At 36.5% G+C, this 19,257-nt stretch overlaps 2 protein-coding genes across 2 annotated transcripts; both read left to right on the forward strand.

The window, feature by feature from the left end:
* Window positions 1–3,079: 3,079 nt before the first annotated feature.
* Window positions 3,080–5,620, forward strand: LOC104103984 (deacetoxyvindoline 4-hydroxylase-like). The gene is made up of 3 exons (XM_009611956.4): window positions 3,080–3,773; window positions 4,492–4,813; window positions 5,100–5,620. The coding sequence occupies exons 1-3, from the start codon at window positions 3,238–3,240 to the stop codon at window positions 5,343–5,345; spliced, it is 1,104 nt and encodes a 367-aa protein (XP_009610251.1). The 5' UTR covers window positions 3,080–3,237; the 3' UTR covers window positions 5,346–5,620.
* Window positions 5,621–15,022: 9,402 nt separating this feature from the next.
* Window positions 15,023–17,275, forward strand: LOC104116926 (deacetoxyvindoline 4-hydroxylase-like). The gene is made up of 3 exons (XM_009627891.3): window positions 15,023–15,834; window positions 16,447–16,768; window positions 16,857–17,275. The coding sequence occupies exons 1-3, from the start codon at window positions 15,296–15,298 to the stop codon at window positions 17,100–17,102; spliced, it is 1,107 nt and encodes a 368-aa protein (XP_009626186.1). The 5' UTR covers window positions 15,023–15,295; the 3' UTR covers window positions 17,103–17,275.
* The last annotated feature ends 1,982 nt before the right edge of the window (window positions 17,276–19,257 follow it).

Genomic DNA, 19,257 nt, shown 5'->3' on the forward strand with positions numbered 1-19,257 from the left:
CTACCTCTTCAACCAATCAAAATGAAGTATTGGTTGAAACTGACGCCCACCTAATTTGGCAACCAAGTCCAAGTCCAATTTGGCAACTTGGACTTTTTCAGTATGGGGATGAACCCCACAATCTCCTCTTTGCTTTATTCATTTATGGGGATGAACCCACAGTTGAAAATTTGTTTTAGCTTTTCTAGAACAGAACGTGCAATCCTTGAATATTTGAAATTGTCATGGTGAAAATAGCTTTCTTATTATTCAGTGAGTAAGAGATAATGCACTATCCCCCCCCCCCCGAACAGAAACGAAACTTTTTTCGTAGTTCTTTGACGTGGAGCACTGCGTGAGAATAGCTCCTTCAAGCGCGTGAGAACTTTAAAAAAGGGGCTCTAACCTATACGAAATGACCATGTGTCAATTCCAAAGCTGATTTTCAAAAGCTCTTCATCCCCATTTTATTAGCCATTTTCAAGAGTTTCAAATCTAATTTTTGGTGTTAAAATTCAAAAACCTCGACTAAATCAGCACAAATCAAGCTCAAATTTCATCTACAACTTCACAACAATATCATCATCATACCCCAATGATCAATTTGGCCAACAACCACGAATTTTAACAAACCTATTTTTTTGTTCTTCAATATTTTTCAAGGTTCAACAATGGTGGATTCAAAATTCTTTTGTCATTTTCGAATCTCATCTACCACTAAGGATTTAGAATGAGTTTAGCACTTGAATCTCAACTTTAAAACTTCAACGACGTCTGAATATACACAACACCTCTAATAATTTTTCAGGTTCATACAAAAATATTTATTTTCTAAATACAAAATAATATTTCATTTCATTTTGAATTAAAAAGAAAAGAAAAAGGAAGAAAATGAAATAGATTTTAAAAAATAAAAAAATACGAAATTACATGTGACAACGCGTGTATTTCACCGCTTGCCAAATGTTTGGTTCTCTATGCAACGTCGACACTTATGGTGACATTTATTTCACTTTAAAAAAGTTTAAGGGGGGTAATAGGACTCCCGCAAAAATAAGGTATGTCGTAGCAACTTCGGATATAGTTTGGGGGTATAGTGCATTATCTCCATATCTTGTATTTCATAAAAAGAAAATGAGGGCAATATAATCCTAAGGGCCATCCTGTCCAACTTTCAGGCATTAAGATACTTTTCAAGCGTGGATTATTATCACAAGAGATTTCTTCCCGTTCTTGAAAATCTACACTTATCCAAACCCAGTCTAGCTCGAATGATGTGCCCTTATCTTCCAGGAGTGGGAACTCAGTTTCCAACCAATTTCAGAACTTGTGATGTGTCATATTAATAATTAGAATATCTTATGTACTTTTTTGTTGGTTCTTTGGTGATTAATTAATAATTATAAATCAGTTGCACCTTCTGTCCATGAAAAGTAGCTCTATTACAATTTTGAGCTTTAATTAGTGGCTATTAACTATTGTTTAGTGGCTATTAACTTCATATAGCTATCATATACATAATTACTTCTATAGCTACTATTCAGTTGTTACGATAGTGTATTCACATGTATTCGCGTTGCTGTATTCATTAACACAACAGCAAAAAGCGCTTAAAATCAGGGCAGTCCAGTTGTATGCGCATGTATTCGTGTTGCTGTATTCATGAATACAATAGTAAAAAGCACCTAAAATCAGGGCAGTCCAGCTGTACGCGCATGTATTCACATGTATTCGCGCCATGTATTCATGAATACAACAGCAAAAAGCACCTAAAATCAGGGCAGACCAGCTGTACGCGCATGTATTCACATGTATTCGCGTTGCTGTATTCATGAATACAGCAGCAAAAAGCGCCTAAAATCAGGGCAGTCCAGCTGTAAGCGCATGTATTCACATGTATTCGCGCCATGTATTCATAAATACAGTAACGACAATCCCTTAAAAATAGGTATGTCCAGCTGTCTAAGAGAGCGGAAAAATATAAATAGCTTATTTCATGCCTCAATGGTAGTATATACCATAAAATATTTATTTTGCTAGTATAAAATATAAAAGATAGTTATAAAAAATAATATTTTAAAATAATTTTAGTTTATAATAAATATGGTGTATACCTTTGCTACAGGAGGTAAAATTTCCTTTAATTAACAAGAATTCAATGTGCATGTGATTGTACAGCACAAGTCTACAGCTTTTAATCATTTAGTAGTAATTTTTAAGGAAAAGTTTCACAATCCCCTGAGGTTTTTGTTGGTAGATATCTCTACCCAATGGTTTCAAATATTACACAAACCTACCTTTTCTTATATTTTAGTGTGACGAAACTATATTGTAACCTAAAATGGACAATTTTGTCCATTATTATGTGTTTCTTTTTCTTTTATATATGTGTAGCAAAACTAACTTATGTTATTTTACTTTTTGGGAGGAAAATGACCATGCATAGTCACTCTCAAAATAATAAACGAAAAATATATTTATTTTTTTGTATATATATTGGTTCATCCCACTCAACTTGTTTTATGGTATTCTAGGACAAAAGTGTGGGGTTCATATTGAAAAAAAACAAAAAAGAAATGAAGAAAAATGGGATGAGAGGTGCCTAACTTTGTTGAAGAAAAAAATGAGATATGTGCCTAACTTTGTTGACAACTTTGTTGGAAAAAAAAATTGGAGGTGCCTAACTTTGTTGAAAAATTATAGGACTAAATCAACAACAAATCATTTTCTTTGTAGTAGTTGGATGACATCTCTTACTATAAATAGCGACCTCCATTCTTCATTTCAATTACACCAAAATAAGAGAGAAACAATAAAAGTTAGAGAAAGTATTCCACATATTGTAGTCTATGAGATAAATAGTGAGTGTAAATAATATTGTAGTGATGTGTTTTTAGATAAAGAATGTTATTTCTTTCAAAATTTGTAGTAGTCTCTTGACACTACTAAGTTGTAATATTATAGTGATTATATTATCCCGCTCGGATATTATATTTTACCTCATTAAAAAAGTTGATATTGTTGTTACTCTCTTGTTTTATTATTATTTGACATGAATATTATTTCTGGCGGAGATTATTATTTTTCTCAACAAAAAGCTCTACTCGAGATTGCACTGTCTTAACTTCAAACTAATTAAAATAATGTGTTTCTTTTGACTATAGATCCACAAAGAACCATTATATTTATGAGTACTAGTTTGACTTTGACTAACTTATCTGCTCGAGAAACTTAACCTTCTTGAAACTACAGAAAAATATGTCTGGCACTGAAGATTCACAAGCTGAACTGACAATGGATTATGATCGATTGAAGGAGATAAACGATTTCGATGATACAAAAGCTGGTGTTAAGGGAGTAGTTGATTCTGGAATTTTGAACATACCAAGAATGTTCATTAGGCCTACTCAAGAACTTGTTGAAGAGTTAAATCAGTGTAAGTCAACTCTAAAGATTCCAGTGGTAGATCTCAGTGGCATAGAAGTTGAAGATCGACGTAAGAAGATTGTTGATGAAATAAGAGAAGCATCAGAAAAATGGGGATTTTTCCAACTGATAAATCATGGTGTTCCTTCAAGTGTTTTGGAAGGAATGATTGATGGGATTTGTAAATTTCATGAACAAGATGTTGAGTTAAAGAAAGAGTACTATACGCGTGATCATACGAGAAGAGTTAGATATGAGAGCAATTACGATCTTTACCAATCAAAGACAGCAAACTGGAGGGATACATTGAACATTTCTATGCTAGTTTCTAGTAATATTGAACCTGAAGAAATACCAGCAGTTTGCAGGTAAGTATCTCTATATCTTTTTAATTCCTTGGTTGATGAAGTCGTAACCCCTATGATCACCGGTATGGTGATAGACAGCGGTCAATGTTTATTTCTTGTAGTTTTTTTTGGTTTCACACCCGGTCTCTAGTGCCCTCGTTGGGGCCGCAAATCCGGATTTTTATTTTTTTCGGGATAAAGCGCTCCCTACCAAAGACTATTCTATTCCCAAGGCTTATCCCAACACTCTGTTAATTCTGTGAGAATTTTACATTTATATTTGTACTTCGCATCGAAAATATTGGATTCGTAGAAGGGGCCTACCAAATGCGACTCCATTCTCAGGGCTTGATCCCAACACTCTAGTTAATTCTGTGTGAATTTTACATTTATATCTGTACTCAGCATCTGAAAATATTGGGTTCGTAGATGGGGCTTATGCTGTGAAGGTTGGTCTGGAACGAGCTGGTTGTTCGTATTGAGGACATGGCAAAACAAAACCAGGGCAACCTATGATTTACTTTTAGATATTTTCCAATAGACGTGCCCTCATTTAGTATCTGATATTACTGATACTGCATACTGAAATTTTTGAATATAGGGAATAGTACTCCATCTTACAGAATTCGTCTGTCCTTTAGTAAATGGCACGATTATTTGACATGTTAGGCTAGATTACATCTTAAATTTTATAACATTTTTGTTACTTTGGTGATCTCGAATCTTTTCCTAATTCCAGGAGCACATCTATTGAGTATATAAATCATATCACAAGGTTAGGAGAAACTCTATTCAGCATACTATCTGAAGCACTCGGGCTAAAATCAGACCACTTGAAAACCATGGAATGCGCGAAAGGGAAAACATTGGCATGCCATTACTACCCGGCATGTCCACAGCCAGAGCTAACTCTTGGTGCTTCTAAACATACAGATACTGCTTTCCTTACCATTCTTCTTCAAGATCAAATCGGTGGTCTTCAAGTCCTGCACGATAACCAATGGATCAATGTTGAGCCAATTTCACAAGGCTTGGCTGTTAATATTGGCGAGAGTCTTCAGGTTTGTTATTGATACACAACATTAAAGGGCAGCCCGGTGCACTAAGCTCCCGCTATGTGCAGGGTCCGGGGAAAGGCCGAACCACAAGGATCTATTATACACAGCCTTACCTTGCATTTCTGCAAGAGGCTGTTTTCACGGCTCGAACTCGTGACCTCCTGGTCACATGGCAGAAACTTTATCAGTTATGCCAAGGCTCCCCTTCTATTGATACACAACATTGTGGTCTCTTTTATCTTAGATTAAGCAAAATCGTCTCACTTATTTCGATATGATTTTGTAACAGATTTTATCAAATGACAAGTTTGTGAGCGTGAATCATAGAGTTATAGCGAATAATGTAGGACCGAGGATGTCAGTGGCGTGCTTTTTCACTGGTGTTTCTGCAACTCCAAAGATCTATAGTCCAATCAAAGAGCTCATATCAGAAGAAAATCCCCCTCTTTATAAAGAATTTACAGTAAGTGATTATATGGCTAAGTTTATGTCCAGGCCACTTGGTAAGTCTACTCTTGACCTTTTCAGACTGTAAAGAGAGACTAAGCGTTAGTTTGCCAAGCAGCAAAAAACATCAGTATAGTACTTCAGAACATATATGATTTTTGTTTTACAGGGAAATTTCGAATAGTTTGTGATTTGCTCTAACAAAATATTTTATCAATGACTTCTGGATTAGCTAAGAGCATCTTTGTTATTCCTGTTTTTATCTTCAAATGAGTAGGATCAATGTCATGAATACAATCTCATGTATTGTTCGTTTTCGTTATGTATCTTGATGTTACGCAACACATCAACATTTACACTGTATTTACTATTCGTAGCTATATTTTCAGCAAATTTACGGCCATTTATATTTGAATTTTATAGCAAATCCATGAAATAAGAGATTTAATTGTTTTGAACTGAAACAAGAGAGCAACAAGCTCTCGTAGCTCAGTTGGACCGCTTGCTTCGCTAGCGAAGGCCTTGAGTTCAAATTCTGTATTTCACCTTAGTTAAATTCGTTGCGCGAACAAATATGATAGATACAAATTGTATCCTTTGTATATACCCTTGCATACAGTCGATACAACTTGTATTTTTTGTATACACCCTTGTATTTCGCCTTGGTTACAGTTGATACATATTGTATTCCTTGCATGAATGAATACAATTGCGCGAACGAATACAATTGATACAGGTTATATTCGCTGCATGAAGGAATACATTTGACACAGGCTATATTCGTTACGTGTTTGGATACAAGTTATACAAGTTTGTAACAATTGAAAAGTAGCTACTAATGGTAATTAGTCAAGTTATAATTATTAGGCTTTAAACTTTAGTGGTTTATGAGAAATCCTCTTTATCCCAATAGGAAAGGAAAAAGCCCCAAAATCCAACAGATGCTGCTACGCATACGTTTTTCTTACCATTCTTCAGGTTCACAACAAAACACAACTTTTTGTTCTGATTGATCTTCATTTTTTTCAAATATATATAACGTCCAATCATTAATTTTCCAACATATAATATATATGACGAATAGAAGGGTACAAATTACATGTGCAAACACACATAGTGCAATTTATTTCAGATTTATTTAGGTACATGCATAAAAGAGTTATATATTTGATCGATGCATTTATATATCTTAGCTCAAACATTGCGGTGGAGAGCATTAAGGAGAGATTCTGCAGCCAAGGATGGGCAGCAGTTGTTAAAGCAGCAAACTGCATATAATGAGCAGCTGTCGGTGCAATACTTAGAGCACTCTGCATTCCCAGTGTAGCAACAAACTGCCATCACTAGTACTAGCATTATTATGCCGTCTTCAACCCTTACCTCCATTTTCTCCTTCAAAATACAGTAATCTCGAAAATGCAGGAAAGTTACTCCAACCATTACTTCATTTTTTACTCCAAAAAAGAATATTCTATTTTATATTCTTCTCTTTTCAATATTATATTATTATCTTTATATAAATTTTATTTTCTTATTTCTATTAAAGAAAATCTATCTTTTTATTTTACATATTCATCATATATAATTTAATATAAAATTATTTTACGCCATAAATTTTTAAATAATATAATTTGTAGGCAAATATTATACATTATATATATATATATATATATTAAAGGATAATTCAAATAAAAGTGAAATCATTGAGATACAAGATAATTCAATACATATTACATAATGGTAAAATTCATATTAAATATTATAACTTATAATAAATTAACTTATAATTTTACATAAAAATAATAAATGCACGAAAATTAATTTATCAAAATTATACGCCAAAGTTAAGATGTAAAATTAATATTATAAAGATATTACATAAACATAATTAGGTATATATAAAGAGATAAATTAAAAGAGTTAAATAATAAAAATAATAATAAAATATACATGAATAGTAATGAGAGAGATGAATAGTGTCCCCATATTTGGAGGAAAACTATTCATCCCCATTTTGGAGGCAAAAATAGGGAGGGTTGAAGCTCCTTTATAGCAAAAGTTGTCCCCGTTATGAAAAAATGGGGAGAGTTGGAGATGGCCTCAAACCTACAACTGATGTATTTCTGTTTTTCTTCATTATCTCTCTCTATATATTCCTTGTTGGAGGAGGTTATACTTTCTCTCCACATTTATAGATGGAAAAATATGTCAGACGAATGCATATATTGTGGGACCAATCTAAATAAAAAGAAATAAAAAAACAAAGAAGAAGATAAAATGGTAGAGAGAGTAATTACGATATATGTGAGATAAATATTGAGTGAAAGTAATATTGTAGTGAAGTGTTTAAAATAAAGAGTATTTATTTCTTTTGAAGTTGTAGTAGTCTCTTGATACTATCAAGTTGTAATATTATAGTGGTATTATATTGCTCTGTTCAGGTATTGTATTTTACTCCATTAAAAGATTTAGTGCCGTTGTTACTCTCTTGTGTTATTGTTATTTACCGTAAATATTATTCTTGGGCGGGATATTATTTTTCCCAACATATTTAATTTCACGATTAGTACAATAATAGAGTTTTCTTTTCCTGTTTAATTATGAATAGATCAAGAACAATAATTGAGTTAATATATTAATGTTAAAGAATTAATCAGTGAAGAGAGAGAATTGGCCGGCCAATTCGCATGGAGTGCCGGCCCAAGGGTGAAGTTGGTAAAGGAGCTGTTTATGCTCCCAAATTTTTTGGGCCCCAAAGTGTATATCTTATTTTGTTTTTAAAAAATATTTAATATTTTAAATGAGAAAGTATAATTTTTTATAGTAAAAAAGAAAAGAAAGATTGAACCGTTGATCATAAATTGAGAAAAGAATAGTCTTTTTGGGAATTACTCTCTAAACAATAAATTGAGAAAGAATTCGGTTATCCATAACTCAAAAAATGTTAAAACTTTAATACAATCCCAAAAAGAGTCTTTGATAAATTTTTAACAAGAGATAAATTAAAAATTCTAAATTAGAAAGTATATCTCAAGAGAGTTTAAATGGATTAGATATATTAAAATTACAGAACATATTAGATGAAATTGATTGTAAAAAATTATTAATAATTTTGCATATAAAAAACTTGAAAAATAGTCTTCAAATGAAATAATATATGAAGTTTTTTTTTGTTTTTGTTTTCTCTTTCTAACAAAAAGCTTAAGGCCACTTATTGAAGTTTTTCTTTAGGCCATTACGTTTATTGAGCTGCCCTATTCGCTTGCGTTAGATTTGCTCGAGGATAACACTTGAGGTGATAATAATGTTCAAGAAGAGACGGACCTACGTTGTGGTTTGAGGGGTTAGGGATCCTTTTAACCTCCACAAAAACTAATATATATATATATATAAATATGTTTTCGGGCCCCCTCAAATATTTTATATGTGCCCTCATAACAGAAAAAGTGGGCGGAAGAACTGTTTATATTTATCACTTTAAATTCCTCTTTCATGGGTTCGAGACCCTTCTTCAACTTTTTCTCACCTCCTTTCTATTTTACTTCTTTGAATTCAAACATATTTTATACTTAGTAGCAAACTGGCTTTATTTTTACTTTATCTTTTTTTTAACTCAATTATTATAGTTTAGTACTAATACATAATAGTCAACTTAGCTAATTTTATTCTTTTTTAAAGCCCTCCCTTAAATTTAAAAGCCTCAAGTTGTAACTTATCGCTACACAATACAACAACTCAGTAAAATTCCACTAATGGGGTTTGGGGAGGGTAGTGTGTACGCAGACCTTACCCCTACCCCGAAGGAGTAGAGAGGTTATTTCCGAAAGACCCTCTGCTAAAAACAAAAAGGACAAAAAGGGGACAATATTAGTATCACAACAACAATCATATGATAAATAGGACCACCATGAAATCCAGAAGAAAGATGCAAAGCAAAGAGAGATAATATTAGTAAATATTAGTATCACCACAACAATCATATGAAAAATAGGAACACCATGAAATCTAGAAGAAAGATGCAAAGCAAAAGCGATAGCTAGTAAATAGGGCATGCACTGAAAAGCGAAGTAGTAAGCCACAACATTGCCACTAGCTATCTTAGCCAAAAACCCATACATGGCTAGTCCCACAATGGTACGAAGTAAGGCACGACTCAACTACCTCCTAATCTACAACCCTAATACTCGACCTCCACATCTTCCTATCAAGTGTCATGTCCTCGGAAATCTGGAGCTTCGCCATATCCTGCCTGATCACCTCTCCCCAATACTTGTTAGGCCGCCCTCTACCTCTTCTTGTGCCCTCCACAACCAGCTACTCACACTTCCGAACCGGAGCATCTGGGCTTCTCCTCTGAATATGTCCGAACCATCTATGCCTCGCTTCCCGCAACTTGTCATCAATAAGAGCCACATGCACCTTCTCCCGAATATCATCATTCCTAATCTTATCTATCCTAGTGTGCCCGCACATCCTTATTTCTGCTACTTTCATCTTCTGGATATGTGAGTACTTAACGCGCCAACACTCAGCCCCAAACATCATGGTCGGTCTAACCACCGCTTTATAAAACTTACCTTTGAGTATCGGTGGCACTCTCTTGTCACACAGGACTCCAGATGCTAATCTCTACTTCATCCATCCTACCCCAATACGGTGTGTGACATCCTCGTCGATCTCCCCTCCCCCCTGGATAATCGAGCCAAGGTACTTGAAGCTGCCTCTACTCGGGATGACCTGTGAATCAAGCCTCACATCCACGCCCACTTCCCCTGGCTCAGCGCTGAACTTACACTCCAGGTATTGCGTCTTCGCCCTGCTTAGCTTGAAACCCTTAGACTCAAGAGCCTGTCTCCAAACCTCTAGCCTCTCGTTAACACCGGCTCGCGACTCATCAATCAGAACTATGTCATCAGCGAATAGCATGCACCATGGCACATCCCTTTGAATATGGTGTGTTAACGCGTCCATCACCAAGGAGAATAAGAACGGACTAAGCGCAGATCCTTGGTGTAACCCCATTACAATCGGAAAATGCTCAGAGTCACCTCCTACTGTCCTAACCCGAGTCTTAGCCCCATCATACATGTCCTTAATCGCCATAATGTAGGGAACCGACACACCTTTTGCCTCCAGGCATCTCCAGAGAATTTCTCTAGGGACCTTGTCATATGCTTTCTCTAGGTCAATAAACACCATGTGCAGATTCTTTTTCCTCTCTCTGTATAGTTCCACCAACCTTCTAACAAGGTATATAGCTTCTGTAGTTGAACGACCCGACATGAACCCGAACTGGTTGTCGGATACAGACACTGTCATCCTCACCCTCGCTTCAACCACCCTCTCCCACACTTTCATGGTATGACTCAGTAATTTGATACCCCTATAATTGTTATAACTCTGGATATCACCTTTGTTCTTATACAATGGAACCACCGTACTCCACCTCCACTCATCCGGCATCCTCTTCCCCTTAAAAATAATATTAAACAACCTAGTCAACCACTCCAAATCTTCTATCCCCACACACTTCCAAAATTCCACCGGAATCTCGTCTGGCCCGGTCGCTCTGCCCCTGCTCATCTCATGCATAGCTCCCACGACCTCCTCAACCTCGATTCGCCGGCAGTACCCAAAGTCACGGTGACTCTCGGAATGCTCCAATTCGTCTAGCACAATATCCTGATCCTCTTCTTCATTAAGAAGTTTATGAAAGTAAGTCTGTCATCTCCTCTTAATCTGGGCATCTTCCGTCAATACTCTACCATCTTCGTCCTTGATGCATCTCACTTGGTCCAAATCCCGAGCCTTTCTCTCCCTCAACTTGGCCAGTCAGAATAACTTCTTCTCCCCACCTTTTTCCCCAATTCCTCGTACATACGACCATAAGCTGCTGTCTTAGCCTCTGTGACCGCCAGCTTAGCCTCCTCCCTAGCTGCCTTATACCTCTCCATGCACTCTCGCCTCTCCTCCTCACCTATGTTTCCCACTAACTTCAGGTACGTCGCCTTCTTTGCTTCCACTTTACCTTGGACTAATTCATTCCACCACCAGTCTCCTTTGTGCCCACCAGAGATGCCCGTCAAAACCCCTAACACCTCTCTCGCAGCCTCCCTAATACAGTCTGCTGTTGATGACCACATAGTACTCGCGTCACCACTGCTCCTCCAAGCTCCCATAGCCGACAACCGCCCCTCCAACGCTTGGGCTTTATCCTTAGTCAAGGCTCCCCACCTGATTCTCGGTCTTCCTTGAGTAGACCTTTTTCTCCTCTTTAACATAATACCAACGTCCATCACCAAGAGCCTATGCTGCGTCGCGAGTATCTCACCCGGAATCACCTTGCAATCCTTGCACAACCCTCTGTCACACCTCCTGAGGAGGAGATAGTCAATCTGGGTCTTCGCCACCGCATTTTGAAAAGTAACCAAATGCCCATCCCTCTTCCGAAAGCTAGAGTTCGCAATTACCAACCCAAAAGCCTTAGCGAAGTCCAACAACGATGTACCTCATCCATTCCTCTCCCCAAAATCGAAGCCTCTATGCACCTCGCCATAACCACCTGCGGTCGACCCAATATGCCCATTGAAATCCCTTCCTATGAATAGCTTCTCAGCAGGCGGAACCTGGCGCACAATCTCATCTAACCCTTCCCAGAAGCGTCGTTTAACCTCCTCATCTAGGCCCACATGCGGCGCGTAGGCGCTAACGATGTTTAGGATGCACTCTCCAACCACCAACTTAATAATCATCAATCTATCATTCACTCGTCTAACCTCAACTACAGACTCTCTAAGTTCCCTATCCACCAAGATGCTCACTCCATTCTTACCTTTCTGGACTCCTGAGTACCAAAGTTTATACCCTTCCACGTCCCTCGCCCTCGACCCTACCCACCTTGTCTCCTGGACACACGTTATATTGACCATCCTCTTCTTTAGGATTTTCACCAACTCTATAGATTTACCCGTCAGTGTACCTACGTTCCATGACCCAATTCTCAACCTACAGACACCCTTTTTCCCTTTACCTCCCTTGCCTCCCGCCCTACCACCTAAACCCTACCCTACCTCCCGTCCCACCCCCCCGTTCCTCCCAAGGACATGACTTCACTCGACCATCCCAGACCACAGCCACTATACCTACGGCAGAGTAAGGGGAATCACTATCACACAAGGCAACAGACCAAACCAGAAGAATACAAGTTGCAACAACAGGCACACTAATACGGTAAATAAACTAGTACGAGGTAAGATGCCAGCAATTTAACTCACACAACAAAGGAAAACTGGAAAACGGGAGGTACCAACTCCCGCGAGCAGAATAGTAAATTCAATGCAAGAACAATAGAACTTGAAGTCACCCCGAATGCCGAGAAAGGTATTGTCCACAACAACTTTATTTTGGAAGTTTCCGACCGCTTTGCCCCAGGTTCGCCGGAAAATTGTCTTAGCCGTCACCGCCACTGCCGCTAGGCTAATCAAACAATGAAAATCCAAGCGATGCAGCAGAAATTATTTCGAATCCACAGCTTTCGAATGCAGCAGAAATTATTTCGAATCCACAGCAGAAACAATTTCGAATCCAAACGGTTTCAGATCTGATTTTTGGAATTTCGAATCCACAGCTTACGAGGTTTTAGCTAGAGGCCGTTTACGAATTTCACAGCTTTTATTTTGAATCCACAACTTTTATAAGATTCTGGTTTTTCTGGAAAGCAAAGTTGAATACGGAAATTTTGATATTATAAGATTTACAAAAAGTTAGATAAGAAATAATGGAACTAATATTTTTATAAAACATATAAAAGAAAACTAAGAAAGCCTCCTTCACCGGCGAGGTCACTGTAGCCGGCGAAATGACTGATCTTTTTAGAGCTGAATAAAAATAAATGAATACACTGTTTCTCCCATCAATCGCTACACAATAGAAAAATACAAATCTTTCTGTCACAACCCTCTTCAATAATTACTTTGACAAAGTAGCATAGGTTTGTCAACTCAGACTCGGTAATGACAACTAGAGTTACAGATTTTTCTTCAGTTCTTTGATTAATAACACACCCTTAATCTTGATTTCTTTAGTAAGTTTTTGATAATTTTTGAAGTTTGAATACCTTTTGATCACTGACCCTTATTTATTTAAGAAAAAATTAGAAACTTTAAGGTTTGAAACATGCTTAAACCAAACACCTTCCCTTCCGGTAGCACTCATTTTGAGAAAAAGTCTCTCTCCGGTGCTTTCTCTTTGTTTAGAACTTCATTTTGTTTGTACTTGGATGATAAGCCATCATAATCAATAAGTTTTCAAAGAGTTCTATACCAAATTGTATCGCTAGTAATTAGTATATAATGGTGCCTCGATCGTGCTCAAATCCTGGGTCCGTCTTTGTGTTAAAAGAATAAGTGAAGAGAGACAATTGTACCGTCTTAAACTTGAGACTAGAAAATTGCTTTTTCACAAAAAGGACAAATTGTCCTGGACAATTGCAGTTTGCGCTGTACGTGGATCTTAACTATCTTATAATCTGCTAAAGAAAATTAAATTAGCTTTCTTGAATCTAAGAACAATTATGAGCCCGTTTGGATTGGCTGATTTGAAGTAGCGGATAAGCATTAGCTACTGAAAAGCATTTTTAAGTGCTGAAATTAATTTAATAAATAAGGAGTTACGTGTTTGGATACAAGTGCTAAAATTGATAATAAACTGCTGCAGTATTTGATAAAAAAATGCTGATAAGCTCTTTTTCTGTTAAAATGACTTGAATAACCTTAGAACTGTTTATACTTATAAGGGCGTAATTTCTTCAAAATTTTAGATTCCAAATCGATTCAAATACAAAATATTCTATTTATTATTTTATTTTAAATACAACTGTAATTAAATAAGATAATTTTTATGATAAATATAATTTATTTTATGATAAGCATATAATCATAAATTATAATAATTAATAAATTGACAAAAGTTTCTCAGTAAAAAAAAAAAACCTGAATAGGATAATATATTCGAAGAGAAACATTATCTTCATCACCACAACACTTTGAAACCAATACACCAAAAATTTGATATGCCCTCGTTTATTACGTACAGTTCAAAGATTAATACAAAATCACATAGATACAAATATGCAAAGGAACAGAGAATTTGCTTACCTCAAATAGTCAACGAGAATTGCAGGCTTGAAGAGACGTGGGGTTTAGGTTGAAAAAACACGTGAGGCAATGAGTATCGATGTAGGAGTTTTGTTTTGAAAAAGAATATTTTAGGGATAAAATAGTAAAAATTTTGATCAAACGTAAAGTGCTTATAAGCTAAAAATCCATAAGCTGGGGGTGACCAGCTTATGGCTTTTGGCTTATAAGAACTTTTAACTTTACCAAATGCATAGATAAACCGAAAAATGCTTATAAGCTAGTTTGACCAGCTTATAAGCTTAGCCAAATACCCTCTATCTCCGGAACTGAAGTTCAAGGTATCCTATATATGGGAATCAGAAAAAAGGCAGACAAATCTGGCTGAGAATTAACATGGAGCAGTCTGCACTGCATGCAAAAATAAAATTAAAATCCATACTTTGCAGACGAAGGAAAACAAAAGAGAACCAAAAAATTAACAATTGGCCCAAATACCAGCCCAATAGTACAATTGGTAAAGGGCATGTTCATAACATATATGAAATCATTTGGATTTTGTTCTCTTTTTCTTGTTGAGTGTCTTAGGGTGAAATGTGTTTGCTTTTATTTTGTTTTATCGTGGTGAGAAAATAGTAACAGTAGTTAATATCAATTGGTTAACTAGATGAATCTGGTATATTTAAATATTTAACGTGTAACTCATTTGGAGTAGAATTGGAGGAAATGGAGAAATCTCTTATTGGATATGATCCAAACCCCTCCATTGTTACTTCAAATTAAGTAATTAAAAAAGATATATGTCTCTTTTGAATGTTGATTCACGAAAGGACAATTGAATTTATGAGCACTATCTAACTTATTTGCTCAAGAAACTTAGCCTACTTGAAATTAAGAACAAAATATGTCCAGCACTGAAGAGTCTCAAGCTGAACTGACAATAGATTATGATCGATTGAACGATTTAAAGGCTTTCGATGATACAAAAGCTGGCGTTAAGGGACTAGTTGATGCTGGAATTGTGGAAATTCCAAGAATTTTTATTAGGCCATGTGATGAACTTGCTGAGGAGTTGAATTTGTGCAAATCAACTCTAAAAGTTCCAGTGGTGGATCTCAGTGGTATAGAAGTCGAAGATCGACGTAAAAAAGTTGTTGATGAAATAAGGGAAGCGTCAGAGAAGTGGGGATTTTTCCAACTGATAAATCATGGTATTCCTTCGAGTGTTTTGGAAGGAATGATTGATGGGACTCGTAAATTTCATGAACAAGATGTTGAACTAAAGAAAGAGTACTATTCGCGTGATCGAACAACAAGAAGAGTTAGATATGAGACTGATCTTCATCTATACAATTCAAAGACAGCAAACTGGAGGGATACATTGAACATTTCTATGATAGTTACTGGTCATATTGAACCTGAAGAAATACCGACAGCTTGCAGGTAACTAACTAATCTATTCTAATACACTTGAATTGCAAGAATTCTTTATCTGTCCTGTTTGATATATGCAGGGTATTTAAGTCTTTGGTATGATGGTTGAAGTTCTTGAACTAAATCTTCAGGTTGATTGATTAGAGATCACTGCCTTAGTGGTCAGTGGTGTATGTTCATTTCAAGTTGAAATTGTTGGGATCGAAATAACATGGTGCATGCGGAAGCCAACAAAGACATCTTTGATAACGATAAATCAGGCATAAAACAAATATATCAGAAGAGACACTCTCATTTAAAGTGGATTAGTAAGTTGACCTACATCAATCTACTAATATAAAAAGAAAAAAACTTATTGAGAGAATAAATTCTTCCCCTAAACAAAACTCTCTGAAAGACTACATTATGGATATTGTTGTTGTTCTTGTGAGAAGTAGAGATCGTCAAGAAAAGGATAAAGCATATTAAGGAGATTTATTCCTTTTAGGAGTCTTTTTCAGCAGAATTCAGAAAATTTTCTGTCTTGGGAGTAAAATTGTTTGACATGTATTAGACAGGAATATCTTAAATCTTTACCAAAAATTGTAACTTTGTAATCTCTGATCTTTTCCCAATGTCTAGGGAAGCATTCCTTGAGTTCATGAATCATGTCAGAAAACTAGGAGAAACTCTTCTTAGCTTACTATCAGAAGCTCTTGGGCTAAAACCGGACCACTTAAATGCCATGGAATGTGCCAAGGGACAAACATTGGTATGCCATTACTACCCGGCATGCCCACAGCCGGAGCTAACTATTGGTACCGATAAACACACAGATCCTGATTTTCTTACCATTCTGCTTCAAGATCAAAGCGGTGGCCTTCAAGTCGTGCATAATAACCAGTGGGGCGATGTTGAACCGATTGAACAAGGTTTGGTTGTTAATATTGGTGACTTTCTTCAGGTTTGCAACAAAACACAACCTTTTTGTCTCGTTTATCCTCATCTTTTACAAATTACTCATTACTTATCTCAATGTGATTTTGTTACAGATACTATCAAATGACAAGTTTGTAAGTGTGAATCATAGAGTTTTAGCAAATCAGATAGGACCAAGGATTTCAGTGGCGTGCTTCTTCACTGGTGTTTTTACACCTCCAAAGATGTATGGTCCAATCAAAGAGCTTATAACCGACGAAAAACCTGCAGTATATAAAGAATTTCTTGTAATTGATTACATCACTGAGTTTTTCTCCAGGCCACTAAATAAGTCTGGTCTTGATCTTTTAAGACTGTGAAGAGTGACCTGGCGCCATGTCGCTAAGCAGCAGTGAACATCATTATATTCCTTCAGAAAAAACTAAAATCTTTATGTAGAATAATGTCCAAGTTTGTGGTTTGCTGTACAATAATGTTTTACTAGAGACTACTAAATTATCTATCTAACAGCATTTTATTATGCTGTTGTTTATTTCAAGCATTAAACAACATATTTTAAACCTCATTACAGTGAAATATTTTGAAGAGGAAACCGCAGAATTTCACTGTGGTGATCCACAAGAAAAGAGAGTGATATTTTGCAGCATGTGAATAGATAGGCCGTTTGGGATGCATTTCCCAACCTTTAAAGTCCTTGTATAACTTGTTCATAGAGAAGTAAAATTTCCAGCATATAATGGTTTTTGGCCGAAGAAAATTATGTTAAAGATCACAAGATTTCCAACCGTTATCGACTAGCTAGGCTTTACATGATCAGATAAGTTTTTCCGAGGGAAGAGACAATGAGACTTGAATGAGATTCAACATCTCTCTGACCAGTGGCGAAAGCAGAATTTTTACCAAAGGGATTCAAAAAATAAAAAAAAAAATACGCGAAAAAGCTAAGGGGATTCAGCATGGAAAACAAATTGACCTTATGTACACAATATAATTTTCGGTTGAAGGGGTTCGGCTGAACCCCTTCCGCCCACCTAACTCCGCCCTGCTCCTAACATGCCTGGTTCTTTTTTGTTTTACAAGAGATAAATATTATTAAATGTTTCAATTTTTTTATATTATCTTGTTTACCCGAAAAACGGATAGAGTTGAATTTGTACACAGTTCTAAGAATACGTGGTATAATTTAATACAAATCGTAGGGATAAATAGAAATATCAATTGTGGATTACAAAGAACGCTACATAAACGAGGTTGGAAAGAAAACTTTTAGAATTGAGCAAGATGAATCAATGTATAAAGCTTAAAAGAATATCCCTTCAATATAGGAATGTATGATGTTTTTAGTTACAATGCTCTGTCCCCTTTACAGAAATATAGCTATGCTCTTTATAGCGGAGGATCCTACTTTAAATATAATTAAAAATACATAGTGGAAAACCCATGATAGATCAGCTTTTCCCTAATTCCTGCCGGGATTCCTTCCCTTAGTGTGGTTGCAACGGCTCTTGTCTGTGAGATCGAGCTTGATCGAACTTGGTATCGGTCGGTATTGTTTTAGAGCTCGATACGGACTTGAGCTCGGTGCTGACTCGGGGTCTGGGCTCGATATCGGCTGGCTTTTGCCCTCAAGCTCGATTTCATAACATCTAAACACAGTTTGATCTGGGCCCGAGCTCGATGATGACTTCGAACTCGGTGCTTGATCAGTCCACGAAAATTGAAGCTCATTCGTGTCTTCTTCGGGTCCTATCTCGATATTACAAAGAATTTCTTCGATCCATTATATTTTGACCCCGATCGATAGTACGAAGGCCGAAATCTATTTCGATCGTATACAAATAGTCCCCTCGTTTCTCGGGAAAGATGTAGTGAGAAACGATATGATTTCTCAATGGATCGATTGGATATATGCTGACATTTGCATTGAGCCCGACCGTGACGCGCGTTATAACTGTCCGTCGGTTTAGCTTATCAAGGCATTTAATGCATGTCAGACGGTGGTCGGCCACCGCTGATATTGAACCGCCATTGCTTCAATCTATAAATAGTTCTTCCTTTCACCATTTATCGTTTTTACGTCTTCAATCTTCCAAATTTTCTAAATTTCTTTTCGCCTCTTTTGAGTTTACTCCGCAGATCTGTGATTCTTTTCTGCAAAACTTTTCTTCAAAACCACCAAATCTTTGTCACCTTCTTTGAATCCAAAAATGGTGAAGACATCAAAAACCGTCCCCCAAAAAGAAAAGGCTTCTTCTTCCCAATCGGTGGATCCTCGGCCTGAGGAATGCGTTCCGGAGGCATGTGTTCTAACCTCCGATTTCAAACTTGATAAAGGCTCGTCGGTTCCCGGCCGATATGAACCTGTATCGAGATATATTTGTTCGATGACCCGGGGGTACATCGAGTAGATAAAAAACGATTGTAACTGGGGAAAAAAAGAAGTGGTAATACTGTCTTCCGAAGAGGATATTACTACTTACGTGAAAGGGTTTTTAAGTGTGTACACTTACTCTT

This window comes from Nicotiana tomentosiformis, chromosome 9 (assembly GCF_000390325.3).
Source record: "Nicotiana tomentosiformis chromosome 9, ASM39032v3, whole genome shotgun sequence".
Classification (NCBI taxonomy): Eukaryota; Viridiplantae; Streptophyta; class Magnoliopsida; order Solanales; family Solanaceae; genus Nicotiana; species Nicotiana tomentosiformis.

What these genes read in the sequence shown, in the direction of transcription:
- LOC104103984 (XM_009611956.4), top strand. Translation starts at nt 3,238, where the DNA reads ATGTCTGGCACTGAAGATTCACAAGCTGAACTGACAATGGATTATGAT. An exon ending in GAAATACCAGCAGTTTGCAG is followed by an intron (nt 3,774 to 4,491) that starts GTAAGTATCTCT and finishes TCCTAATTCCAG; the next exon opens with GAGCACATCTATTGAGTATA. An exon ending in ATATTGGCGAGAGTCTTCAG is followed by an intron (nt 4,814 to 5,099) that starts GTTTGTTATTGA and finishes ATTTTGTAACAG; the next exon opens with ATTTTATCAAATGACAAGTT.
- LOC104116926 (XM_009627891.3), top strand. Translation starts at nt 15,296, where the DNA reads ATGTCCAGCACTGAAGAGTCTCAAGCTGAACTGACAATAGATTATGAT. An exon ending in GAAATACCGACAGCTTGCAG is followed by an intron (nt 15,835 to 16,446) that starts GTAACTAACTAA and finishes CCCAATGTCTAG; the next exon opens with GGAAGCATTCCTTGAGTTCA. An exon ending in ATATTGGTGACTTTCTTCAG is followed by an intron (nt 16,769 to 16,856) that starts GTTTGCAACAAA and finishes ATTTTGTTACAG; the next exon opens with ATACTATCAAATGACAAGTT.